The sequence below is a fragment of the Theropithecus gelada genome, chromosome X, assembly GCF_003255815.1.
Source record: "Theropithecus gelada isolate Dixy chromosome X, Tgel_1.0, whole genome shotgun sequence".
Classification (NCBI taxonomy): Eukaryota; Metazoa; Chordata; class Mammalia; order Primates; family Cercopithecidae; genus Theropithecus; species Theropithecus gelada.
In genome coordinates this window covers 31,223,416-31,236,409 of record NC_037689.1, presented here as the reverse complement: position 1 = coordinate 31,236,409, position 12,994 = coordinate 31,223,416, and the positions used below count along the sequence as shown (strand labels likewise).

The 12,994-nt window shown below is 46.5% G+C and overlaps 1 protein-coding gene across 4 annotated transcripts in view; it reads right to left on the bottom strand.

Moving 5' to 3' along the window:
- TBL1X (transducin beta like 1 X-linked) overlaps nucleotides 1-12,994 on the bottom strand; it is a 258,701-nt gene that overhangs the window by 62,686 nt on the left and 183,021 nt on the right. For 2 of the 4 annotated variants that reach the window (XM_025371822.1, XM_025371821.1), the window contains exons 4-5: nucleotides 5,754-5,898; nucleotides 5,124-5,231 (exon numbers count right to left, since the gene is read on the bottom strand). In XM_025371822.1, coding sequence (XP_025227607.1) covers nucleotides 5,124-5,231; nucleotides 5,754-5,856 — 211 coding nt within the window. In that variant the 5' untranslated portion in view covers nucleotides 5,857-5,898. The remainder of the gene's footprint in view (nucleotides 1-5,123; nucleotides 5,232-5,753; nucleotides 5,899-12,994) is intronic. The other 2 variants (XM_025371824.1, XM_025371823.1) reach the window with 1 other exon arrangement.

The window sequence follows — 12,994 nt, the reverse complement described above, 5'->3', positions numbered from 1 at the left end:
CACTCTCTGGACTACACAATGTATGATGCCATCTCTATGCCATTCTTGCAAGGGCAAAACTCTAGGGACAGAACAGTGGTGGTTGCCAGGGGCAGGGTGGGGGTGGAAGAGGAGCTGAGTACAAAGGGGACACAAGGCAATTTTGAGGATGACAGAACTGTTCCGTGTGTTCATTATGCTCAAGCCAGCTCTATACATTCCTTCCTTCTTTCCTCTTCAGACAGTATCTTCTCCTTTAAAAAATGTTTTTGGCCAGGTGATGTGGTGGCTCATGCCTGTAATCCCAGCACTTTATGAGGCCAGGGTGGGAGGATCTATTGAACCCAGGAATTTGAGACCAGATTGGGCAACACAGTGAGACCCTGTCTCTACAAATAAAATACAATAGAAAATAAGAAACTAGCTGGGCATAATTTCTTGTGGCACAAGCCTGTAGTCCCAGCTGCTCGGGCGGCTGAGGTGGGAGGATCACTTGAGCTTGGGAGGTAGAGCCTGAAGTGAGCCGTGATCGTGCCACTGTACTCCAGCCTGGGGCAACAGAGTGAGACCCTCGGTGTGAGTGAGTCTCAAAAAACAAAATTTTTCATAGTACCTTCCTTTCCCCCGAATCTATCACCCGATTATCTTGCAGGTAGCTCTTTCTCAGTTAAATTCAGTTTGAATCTGTGGTTCTGTTCCCCTGTATTCCTCATACCGTTTTGCAAGTTCCTGTGAATTATTTAATTTATGCTAAAAATGTGGGTCTGGGAGAACATGTTTTCTTTATAGTTTGGATTTTGGGATGAAGTCCCAGAGGAAATAATATGTTTACAGGGACTCACTTGCCAAATTTTCTCTCTTTCCATACTAAGTGGAAAATGGACTTCCACTTCCCTTGCTGTATTCAGAAATATGCGGGGGCAAACAACTCACGATTCCCCAAGCATTTGGGGGAGCTGCTCACTACAGCAGGTGCAGGCTGTGCACATTTATAGGGGCTCGCTCCCTTGCTTCTCTTCTCCTGGGATGGTAACATGAGCTCATGGGAAAGGCACATGGTCACCACGTGATTCTTAAAAACTGCCCAGATAGCACAAGTGACCAGGCAATGGATCCCGTAAGACAGAGGCCAATGGACTCACGCATTGTATTAGTCCGTTCTCATGCTGCTAACACAGACATACCTGAGACTGGGTAATTTATAAAGGAAAGAGGTTTAACGGACTCACAGTTCCACATGGTTGGGGAGGCCTCACAATCATGGCAGAAGGTGAATGAGGTGCAGAGTCACATCTTACATGGCTGCAGGAAAGAGAAGGTGTGCAAGGGAACTCCCCTTTATAAAACCATCAGGTCTCGTGAGACTTATTCACTTACCACGAGAACAGCACGGGAAAACCTGCTCCCATGATTCATTTACATCCCACTGGGTCCCTCTCCATGACATGTGGGAATTATGGGAGGTACAATTCAAGATGAGATTTGGGTGGGGACATAGCCAAACCATATCACCTGTCAAAGCCAGACTGCTGAACTCATGCAAAACCCAACAAATCCATTTTGGCACTAGAGTTTGGTAATGCAGAAGTTCCCTACTACTTAACGTTCTTGCTTTAACTAGTTTCCTCTTTCAGACTGCCATGAGTCTGCTGCTATGAGATGTCACCTGTGGGTAACATCCATTGAGTGCTTCTGATGGGCAAAGCCCTTGCTTTGGACAAGAAACAAGGGCAACAATGAAAATCCGCTAATCCACACAGGTAGGGAAATATATGTGGTTTGCTAAAAGCCAGATGACCTGACTTCTGCCTGTTGTGGGCAGAGGAACAAAACACGTCTGTTTTTGAGGTTCTTTGCCGAGTTTGAAGAGGTGTGTCTTGGATTCTTCCTCAACACCCTGCTTCCCTGCTATCTGAGGTCATCAGTGCTCCACTGAGGATTCCCTTCCTTGCAACCTAATGCATCCTAACTGACACCATGGATACTGGCAGAGGGGAGGAAGAGAGACACCGGTGAAGGAGATGAACGGCATCTGGTCTGCTGGGTCCAGGGTAGAGAAGCAGGGCTCAGGCTACATGCTTGGTGACTCTGAAAAACTTGTCCATCACTGCACCTGGAAGGTGGGGTTGAGTGTTCCGAGCAGACCTTCTGCGAAGCAGCTGTCCTGCTGCACTGCAGGGAAACACCTACTCCCTTCCTCACTGCCCACCCCCACCCCCACCCGCTTCCTGTCACACACAGGTAAGGAGGGATGACCAGGGAAGGAGGAAAGCCAGTTGCAGTAAGATCACTGGATCTGGGAACCCAGAATTTACTGACAACTTCTAGTGGAGAAAGCCAGACTGGAGGGAGTTGAGGAATGAATCATCTTCTGAGATGCAGAACTTGTTTTTAATGAGTTTGGAGAGGTGAAGGAATGAGAGTACAGGTGCTTGAGGAGGAACCATGATCAGGGAAATGTTTTCCTTTTTATTTCAGGTAGAAGGGAGAGAGCGATAGGCTGAGAAGGTACGCTTTCTTGATGGGGGCTCAATGACTATTGACCTAACCAAAACTTTAGGACTTGAGACAAACAGAAAACCCCAGAATGAACATTTCAACATTATTTCTTTGCTCCCTTCTTCCTTTGAATATAACCTTGTAGGGTGCTCTAAAAAGTTCCACAATGCACACAGTGAGCTGAAGAAAGTGCAATGTCTCTCTCTTCAATATCAACTCTGCCTAAGAAGTGTTATTATACTTTAGTGACACTGATGAATCAGGAATGGAGCTCACAGATGTTACACAAAGTTGACATTTGCCAAGGTCTATGCATTGTTGTGCTCTGATTCTCCCTCTCAGCTGCCTAGTTACAGAAGCTTCATAAACAAATACTGAATAAGGAAGCCGACCTTTCTGGGGAGGGATGGGGGTTTCTGTGTTTATTTCAAGAAGCCAGCAAAGCTCACGCTCCGTGGCCCTGGGGACCAGCCAGCAGCACGGCTGTCTCCAGGTTACGGAGCACGTGGTCCTTCGCACCCGACAGTTCCAGCCTGGGACTTGTTTACACAAGAGCTGTGAGTCTCTTTGGCCTTCACCGTGTCCTTGTGCAGAGGTGTTGCTAATGGAAAGAATCTCAAATTCCATGCCACAAGTCGACGGGGAAGCAGGGTTTGGTACATGTGATTTCCATTTGCAGGCACCTCTGGAAAGCTCTGAGCTCTGAGGCGGGAGACCACCTGTGCTGCTCTAAGAACTGAGGTTGATGTATTAGCAGAGCGGTTATCACTTCCCTCATTTCCAGGGGTGAGGCAGTACATACTTTGTTTTGTATACCAATTTCTTATACTATGTTCTGGCAACAGCCAATCGCAGGCATCCGATATATATGCAGAAAGAACGCGTACTTTCCATGAATAACACTAGCTGGGAGTGCACGGGACAGAGACCCAGGCTTGGATGGGGAATGCATGCACTTACAATGCGCTACATGCCCGACATACTTGACCACATTTGCCTGGTCAAGGAAACCCAGGCTCTAATGAACAGGCCTCACTCAGACTTGTTTGAGGATCAGAGCTCAAGCCATTCTGTGTGGCTCCAATGCCTACATCCTACCCTACCAGGCCAGCTGTGAGAGAACCCACACCTAGAGGATCGTAGACTGCTTTTCCCTCAAATTGAACGCATGCATCTCTGGAAGGAGGAGGCCTAGGAACTGGGGTTTCCTTTTCAAATAATCAAGTTCCAGAATATATACAATCTCGTATCAAGGACACGAAGCTTAAAAAGATCCCAAACCAACTGTTACGAGCTGAAGTGTGCCCCCTCCTCCACAAATTCACAGGTTCAAGTGCTCACCAACAGTGCACCTCAGAATGTGACATTATTTAGAAACAGGGTCACTGCAGATGTAATTATTGCTGTATTCAAAAACAATAGCTAAAATGAGGTTGTCTTGGAGGAGGGTAAATTCTGAATGCAATCTGTCTTTACCACAGGGAAATGTGGACAAATCTGAACACAGAGACGAGGGTGATGTGCCTACAAGCCAAGGAATCCAAAGACTGCAGCAAGGCCCCAGGAGCCAGGCAGGGGCACAGGAGCGACTTCCCCTTAGAAGGAACCGACCTGCCTACACCTTCATCTTGGACTTCTGTCCTTAGGAACTAGGAGACAACATATTTCTTTTTAAGCCACCCCAGTTTGCGGGTACGCTGTTATAGCAGCCCTAGGAAACGAATTCACCTGCACCGTATGTTGCTTAGGAAAACGGCTATGTGTAGCAAACACGTGGAGATAACAACCAGCAGGCCCACCAGGGTCATTATCATCGAGGAAGCGGGGAGGCAAACACGGGCAGGGTTTCCAATGCACCTGAGAGGTTTGTTTCTTAAGTTGAAAGGGTAGGTGGGTATCAGGACATTTTGCACCAATGTTGTTTTGTGAGTCTTAAATTACATATCTTCTAAGTTTTAAAATGTAAAAAATAAGCTTTCACTCTAGAAACTAAACGACTTATTGGAGGGATCCCACGAACCCAGGCTAAAAGCCAGGCCAGAACCCAAGCCCTGGGCTCTGTGGCTTCCTCCTGGCGGACTTCTCTGCTGGCGGAGGAGGGCAACTGCCCAGCTCAAGGTCTGTTCTGTCAACAAGGAATACATGTGATTGGCTGTTTACTTACTAACCATAAAGTAATGTCTCAGTGGTAATCAAAAATGTTGGAAGATGCTAGGACGATTCCTAAGTTTTAGAAAACGGCCTAGCAGCCCATTTGGGGGTAGGGAGTAGGAGAGGCTGGAGAGCTGAATAAATCTCTGGAGCAAAACTGAAGAGATTCAAACACACACCCCAGCTCAGGCATGCCCTTGCCGAGGTGGAGGCCAAGAGCCCCGCACTGCTTCCGTCCTTTCCACATTCACCACAACCGCTCTTGATTCCCGCCTGATTCATCTCCACAGAAGTGTCAAGGGAAGAAAGAACACATTGCCTCTTTCCACCCGGGGATGGCACGGCTCCAGAACCTTCTCTTCTCCCCATCAGCACTAAGAACCTTCTTAGCTCTTCTTCTTCTTCTATAGCCTGGTTTTGAATTAAGCGTTGATCCTTCTGCTTGTAAGATGCTGAAGATAAATTTCCTCCCAACAGAAAGCCAAGCCTCTTACCTGACTCCTGGAGATACCGATACACCAGGAAGTTCACCTCATCACTGGTTATGCTCATCTTAGCCTCACCTCGCGGCGATGAGGTGTTGATGAAGTGGGAGCCACCCTCTGTTCAAAAAGAGAAGAGAGTTTTGAAACCCTGCTTGTATTTTTCTCTTTTTTTTTGAGATGATTAAAGAAAATAATATCCATGCTATTATACACATGAAGGTAATTAACATCTGATTGTGTTATATTTTGTAATTATGTGATTACATAAAAATTCCATAATTATAGATATAAAAACATGCCCAGGTGAAATGTTTTCCAAAAAAACAAGAGTTGGCCTATTTCCTAAGGCCAAGGAAGAACTGAGCAAAAACCACATGAACGCAGCCAGAAGCAGGGGCAACAGAGCACAGCAACGAACAGCTGACTTCGTGCTCAGTAAAGCTCTGTGCATGCAGGGATCTGCAGCGCACCCCGTAAGCGGCAGGAATGGAATCCCAAAGTGCACTCAGGCAGACGTGGCTGGATTCAACACTGAGCACTTTTCTGGACACATGGAGAGGTGACCAAGTACACCCGCGGCCACGTCAACACCCCCAAAGAGTGACCACACGGTCCTGGCCACATGAGGAACCGCAGTACCTCTCCCTCGTAAACGTTGAAAGTGGTGCAAGACTGACTGCATGGCCCCTCTTCCTGCAGGGCGGTGGCAGCACGATGAAGAGGCGCCAGCGAGCTCGGTCATGCTACATGTCACCTCGATGTTTCTGCAAGGAGGCCAGGGCTCCTGGTGGAAAACCAGAACACAGAAGGCAGGGAGCACCTCTGTCATTTGTGTTTCACCACAGAACCCGCTGTATCCGTCTGGCTAAGACTTCTGGTGCCCAGAAGGCAGGCAGAAATCTGGGGAGGGAGGATGGGCAGTTCAGGGGCTTCTGTGTGAGACAGCCAAGACAGTCTGGTTTTCTTAGATACCACCCGGTTAGACACAAGAGCAAACCAGCCCAAAGGGAACAAGCAAGGAAAGAACTCTGTTGTCCATGAACAAACCAGAATTCATAAATCAGTAAGAGCTGTTCACTCCAAACAGCTGGGCAGCCCCAGAAAGGCCACAACTAATGTCAATGATGTCACCAACACTAAACATCTTTTTTCTTTTGAGACAGAGTCTCGCTCTGTTGCCAGGCTGGAGTGCAGTGGCACAATCTCAGCTCACTGCAACCTCCGCCTCTTGGGTTCAAGGGATTCTCCTGCCTCAGCCTCCCGAGTAGCTGGGACTACAGGCGCCCGCCACTGCACCCGGCTAATGTATGTATTTTTTGTAGAGACGGGGTTTCACCATGTTGGCCAGGATGGTGTCGATCTCCTGACCTCGTGATCCGCCTGCCTTGGCCTCCCAAAGTGTTGGGATTACGGGCGTGAGCCACCACGCCTGGTCTCTTTTTTTTTTCTTTTTTTTTTTTTTTTTTTTTTGGAGACAGGGTCTTGCTGTGTTGCCCAGGCTGGGGAGCAGTGGCATGATCTGGGCTTACTGCAACCTCCACCTCCTGGGCTCAAGCAATCCTCTCACTTCAGCCTCCTAAGCAACTGTGACCAAAGGTGGGCATCACCACGCCCAGCTAATTTTTTGGTTCTTTTTGTAGAGACAAGGTTTTGCTGTTACCCAGGCTGGTGTTGAGCTTCTGAACTCAAGGGATCCACCTGCCTCAGACTTCCAAAGTGGTGGGATTACAGGCATCAGCCGCCACGCCCAGCCAGCACTAAACATCTTTAGGCTGTTTGGGAACTGCCTTCGGTGTCTGTATCACACATTTTCAAGTATCTTTACAGGCAGCAAAACTTTCATTGTTGAATGAGGATTAAGTTTTTGTTTGCTCAGAGGAAAAAAGTGCGAAGTATATGTTCAAGTTGGAAGATATTTTACATTTAATAGGAGGATTCAAAGTAGTGGTTACCGCCAGGGACATACCTTACCCCCACAAAGTCCTGCCCTGGTATACTCCCGACCCTTGAGGATGGGCAAGATCTGTCACTTGCTTCCAGAATATGTCAAGGAGATGGGGCACCACTCCCTAGGTTAGGTTACATTATATGACAAGGTTGACCATACTTCTCTCTCGTGATTATTAACACCACATTGCGTGATCTGTCCAGGCAATGGCAGGCAGCCTGCAGGGAGCTGAGGGTCTCAGTCCTGCAGCCACAGGAACTGAATTCTACCAAGAACCTGTGCTTGGAAGAAAAGCCCCGAGCTTAAAGGAGAGTGCAGCCTGGCTGACACCTGGACCAAACCTTGTGGGACACTGAGCAATGGCCCCAGCTGTGCTGTGCCTGCACCCCTGACCCGCAGCCATGGTGAGAGAATGAATGTGTGTTGTTTTCAAGCTGCTAAACGTGTGGTCGTCTGTTATCCAGTAAGAGATAATGAATGCAGCTGCCCTGGCGTCATTCCACCTCTCACTTTGCACTCTTAATAGACTTTATTTTATAGTTGCCAGAACTTTGTCATTCAAAAATTCTTATCTTCTTTGCTTAATTTGGTGCCATTTCTGTACTTCTGCACATCCTGCAATGAAAATTTGACAGTCAAAATACACATCTGTCCTAGGATTTGTGCTTGAACTCTGGAGCAGTCTCTCCAAAGACAGCATGCAGAAGAAAATATTAGAGACTAAATAAGCTATGAAATCATAGCATGACCTAAGGAAAAGTTAAATATTATTTAAGGAGACAAAATAAAACAACAACAAAAATCTATCTAAAGAATGTTACAGCACTGGGCAGGCTTCTGGTGATGCTGAGTGCTGCAGTGACTGCGGCAACACAGTGCCACTAGCAAATGTACAGAGTTTAGGTTTCTCTCTACATCGTGCACAGCTGGAAATCTCTGGTTTTCTATCATTAACTTCTGGTGACTGAACAATGGAAGGCTGGTTGCTACGAAGGATTACATGGACTGAAAAAACATCTTGGGCCGGGCACAGTGGTGCGCACCTATCATCTCAGTAATTTGGGAGGCCGAGGCAGGCAGACTGCCTGAGCCCAGGAGTTTGAGATCTGCCTGGGCAACATGGCAAAACTCTGTTTCTACGAAAACAAAACAAAACAAAACAAAACAAACAAACGAACAAACCCAAAAAAACTAGCTGAGTGTGGTGGTGCACGCCTGTAGTCCCAGCTACTCAGGAAACTGAGGTGGGAGAATCATCTGAGCCTGGAAAGTCGAGGCTGCAGTGAGTCGCAATCATGCCACTGCACTCCAGCCTGGGCAATGGAAGTGAGACCCTTTCTCAAAAAAAAAAAAAAAAAAAAAAAGGCTGGCAGCTACAAATCCCAATATAAATGTATTACAAAAGTATTACGAAAATTCTCTAGGCTATACATACATTTGTGAAAGACTGTAGATAAGGACTTTTGAAATTAATTTTGAAGAATCTATTATAAAAATAAAGGAAATAATTATAAAGAAGTTTGGCTAAAAGAGAAAATCACTGATCTGGAGCATGAGCTGAAGTTGAGCAGTTACATTTTCACAATTACAGCTTTTTATTTTATCTTTTTCTGTAAGCCAGTGAATGTTTGAAAAATTGAAGTTTTAAAATGCAAGAACCTCTTAAAAAGGTAGGAAGAGCACAGCGCTATAGCTTCAGCCTCACTTAGTCCCGAGGATTTCGGGACAGGCTTAGGAACAGGGCAACAGGGCTAGTGGGACTGGCATGAATCTGGAGTCCCGTGGAAAGAAAGAGAATTACAAAGGACGAGTCAGCCTGGGAAGCAGGGCACGGTGCCACCTCCCACTGAGGGTAGCTGGAAAGGACCGATCTTGGAGAGCATCTCATCTCATCTCTGCATGTTACAGATGAGCAAACTGAGGCACAGAGAGGAAATCTGTCTGGCAGGACCTGGCAAACACCCCAGCTTCCCATCTTGTTTGCCATGCCTAGCTCCTTTCCTCTTTTACTCTGGGAAAAAAGAATCAAAAAACAAACAAACAAACAAACAAAAACAAAAAAAAGCAAGCCCGTTCCAGGCACAGCACGATGTTCTGCAGCATCCTTGGACTCCCCCTACCCCCTTGCAGTGGTGACAACCCAAAATGCCTGCACATGTTGCCAAATGTCCCACATTGCAAAACTGCAGCTGGCCGAGAACCACTGCTCTTTAGAGGAAAAATTAGCATTTTGTGTTTGAAATGAACTCCATTTATAAAGTAAGGCAACTGGTGCAGGCTCAGACACCGCTTGGTGACCTGACCATTGAAAATGTACCAGCTGCGCATGATGGCTCATGACTGTAATCCCAGCACTCTAAGAGGCTGAGATGGGAGGATTGCTTGAGCTTGGGAGTTAGAGGCCAGCCTTGGCAACACAGGGAGACGCCGTCTCTACAAAAAAAATTAAAAAATTAGCCAAGTGTGGTAGCACACGCCTGTGGTCTCAGCTACTCAGGAGGCTAAGGCAAGAGGTTTGCTTGAGCCCAGGAGGCTGAGGCTGCAGTGAGCCATGATTATGCTATTGCACTCCAGTGAGTGGAGTCAGATCTTGGGTGACAGAGTGAGATCTTGCCTCAAAAGAAGAGAAGATATCCTGATTTGTGGAGATGAAACCCCTGTATACATAGCCTGGTTAATAGTCCCCACCCCAGGAGCATCTGTGATAAATACAGGTGTCTGTGCATGTGTTTGTATAGAACTATGGAGGATGAGAATATAAGATCCTGAGGAGATGGGGATTACAGGCCATTTTTAATAGTCCATTCCTCTAATTTGCTTTATGCATCTTTCTTTCTTCCAACTAGAAACCCTTCTGCTTCAGCTCTGGCTTTCTGCTTTCTGATCACAGATTCATTGTCTTTAAATGTGTAATAAGTTAGGGTCCAAGGATTGGCATGCTTTCCCCAATACACTGTTAACTTTCTAAAGGGTTTTTGATTTCTAAGCAGCAGAGAAAACAAAACAAAAACTATCCATGGCCTGCAATCAAGCCAGGATGTAATGTTGTTTGGTAAGACTGACTGCTCCATCTCAAGAACATATTTTAATTTTTTAAGACTGATTTAATATTTGGATCAAACTTTTCTCCCCCAACAAACATGTACTTCGCTAGCTTTTAAATGATTATTTTTCTTTTAAAACCTAATTCCAAAAATTGTAGAATCTACATATATATTCTTAGATTATTAGATACAAGCATGAGAATATTCCTCTGAATGGACCCCTAGCCCCAACAGCTGTATTTAATGCCCTTCAGCTCTGTGGGCTTCATCACACCAAAATCAAGAGAAACCGTCCATCAGCTGGGTGTCCCGGTGTTTAGCTGTGCTTATCTCTAAGCGGCTCACTTGAAGGTGGTGGTTGTTTTCATGGATCTTTTTCAGTTTTTTGACTCAAGTCAATATCTGGCCAGTATTCCTCTGCAAGAACCACTGTTCCAGACAAACCTCACCACACACACAAGGCTGGGAATAAGAATTCCTCCTCCTCTTTTTTCCAAGACCAGAACTAAATTTCACAGGAAGATGGTAAATTATGGATCCCCCGCCCAGGGCTTTGTGGTTCAATTTCCCACAAATAAATATGATAGTGGTGTTCGTAGTGTAGCAGAACTCTCAAGCGGAGAGAAGGCCACTGCAAACCTCGCTTCTGAGTTGAGTGATGGCACACTGGTGTTCCGTTCCTGTCTGGGCGACATTTCCTAAGGCCAGTCCACAAGCACCTTCCTTCACGGAAGAGGAGGGACGTTTTGGAAGAAAGACAAGTTAAATTCTGGAGACGAGACCCACGATTTTGGAAGAAGTCAGAGAAAGAGGAGAGAAGCACAGGAGCTCTGTGTGGACATGTGGGGAGGACCTGCTCTATGAAAATGGTTTTTGACTTTTAATGATGTGTCACATGCACCCCTCAGCCCAGGGCGTGAGGACTGCCCTCTACACCAAGGTTCAAAGCAAAGTGCCACTGACAGCTATGTAGTCTGTGGGGAGAAGTCTGCCTTTGTCTTCTGTGCCAAGAACAATTTTTTGTGGACAAGTAACATGGAGTTTGGAATGTTCATGCTTTATTATAATTACTACTTTTTATGGCAACTATTACTTCTTATGACAGTTATGACTTTATTACAATAAAGTTAGGGTAAATCAGGGTGAGAGTCCCCATCCGTATAGTCTTACTGGCTAGAGATAAGGCAGATCACGTCCTGAGAGCCATGGAGAACAGGAAAAGATGTGGGATTCACGGAGCCTTTGGCTAAGTGCCAGAGACCCTGACTTCTAGGGGCAGCTCTACCACTTTCCAGCCCTGGGATTGGAGGGTCAGTTATATGGCTGTTTCCTCATCTCTAAACTGAGTAAAAATAGCCCCTATGTCAAGGGGAGAGTGTGAGGAGTCAATGCTTTTATGCAGAGCCCAATGCACAGAAAATATCCAGTATGTGGGAGCTGGTATCTCTGCCCCTCCAGCAATTCCCCAAGAGAGACCTGAAAGGTCAGTAGGAGAGGATCAGGGAAACACACACCTGCCTTGCCCATGACCACTCAGGGCTCCACTCCTCGTCCTGGCTCATCAGCAATGGCAAGCAGGCAAGGTGGCACACACACAGCTCCCCCCCCCCCCCAAAAGAACTACCACCAGAGGCCTGTGTTTGGGCATTCTTTTCTAGTATGTACACAGCTGGAGACACAAGCCGCATTCTAACACCTAACCTAACCGGTTTCCCGAACAGCATCCGCTTCCAGCCTTCGAGTTCTGAGAACTCCTGTGGATGTTTTCCAATTTCTCCAGTTCTAAAATAAAGGAGAGCTTTGGCAGCACTCACAGCTCCTCCCTGGCCCCAAACAGGAGGGGGAGGAAAGGGGAGTCTTAATTAGAGCAACTGTGTTTATTTTCTTGCCTGACCCGGCTCTGATTAAAGACACCTTCAATTAGGTTGATTTGAGGTGTTTGGAGTTGTGATTGCGCAAAAAGGAAACAACCACCTTCCACTTTGGGTTAAAGCCACAACATTCTCTCACTGTGCTGCTTAAAGAAGGCAAAGGACAAATGAGCATGGGCTGATGGCATTGCTGACGTTTCTCTGCTAAAGAGAAGTAATTCAATATAAGTGATAATTTGGGGTTTAGAGCCGTCAAGAAGCTGAAGGGGAAATTATTTATAGTATTTCTTTTTTTTTAAGCCTTGCTTTCAAGGTGGCCAAAAGTCCTATTAATTCGCAGTTCCCTTCACAAAACAGTTCAGAATGTAGTCCCAGGAGAAATGGCTGTTTAAGAGTTTCATTTCATTGAGTATGTAGTTAGGGCACTCAATATGCCATCATTCTCTGGGAGAACACTGGCCCCAAACAACGAAATCTTAATTGCTGTTTTAATTATCTTAAAAAGTAGAATCACATGGGGCCTGCTGGAGAGCTGGTGCTGGTAGTTAAGGACAGAAAGGGCAAGTTCGTTTCTTGCCAAGAGGCCAGCCGTGTTCTGAAACAGCGAAGGAAGCATAAGCTGATGAAGGGGCGTGTACCACAGGAAGGGCAATGCACGGGAGCTCCTCTGACATCACTGGAGGGGAGGCTTTATCTTTCAGTCATTTGCCCTATTATGTAAACGTCTTTTAAGATCTTCTAAAGTATCCCTTGGTTTCTGAAGGGACCTGAGAGAGCGAGTGTCATTTCTGCTATGAGTTAGGCTGTTGGCGTCCGTGCTGGAAGAATCCATTGCTTGGAAGGATGGTCTGGACAAGGCTCAGGTCTTTAGGGTTTGTCTCCATGCAGACTGCACCGAGCCAGGGTCACTGAAGAGCTGCTTGAACTGACCTCAGCCTCTAAAGGGCACTTCTTTCTCCAAGTAGCTTCACGGAAATGAGCAGAGTCTGCCCACTTGGAGACAGCGGCTCTTTTCTC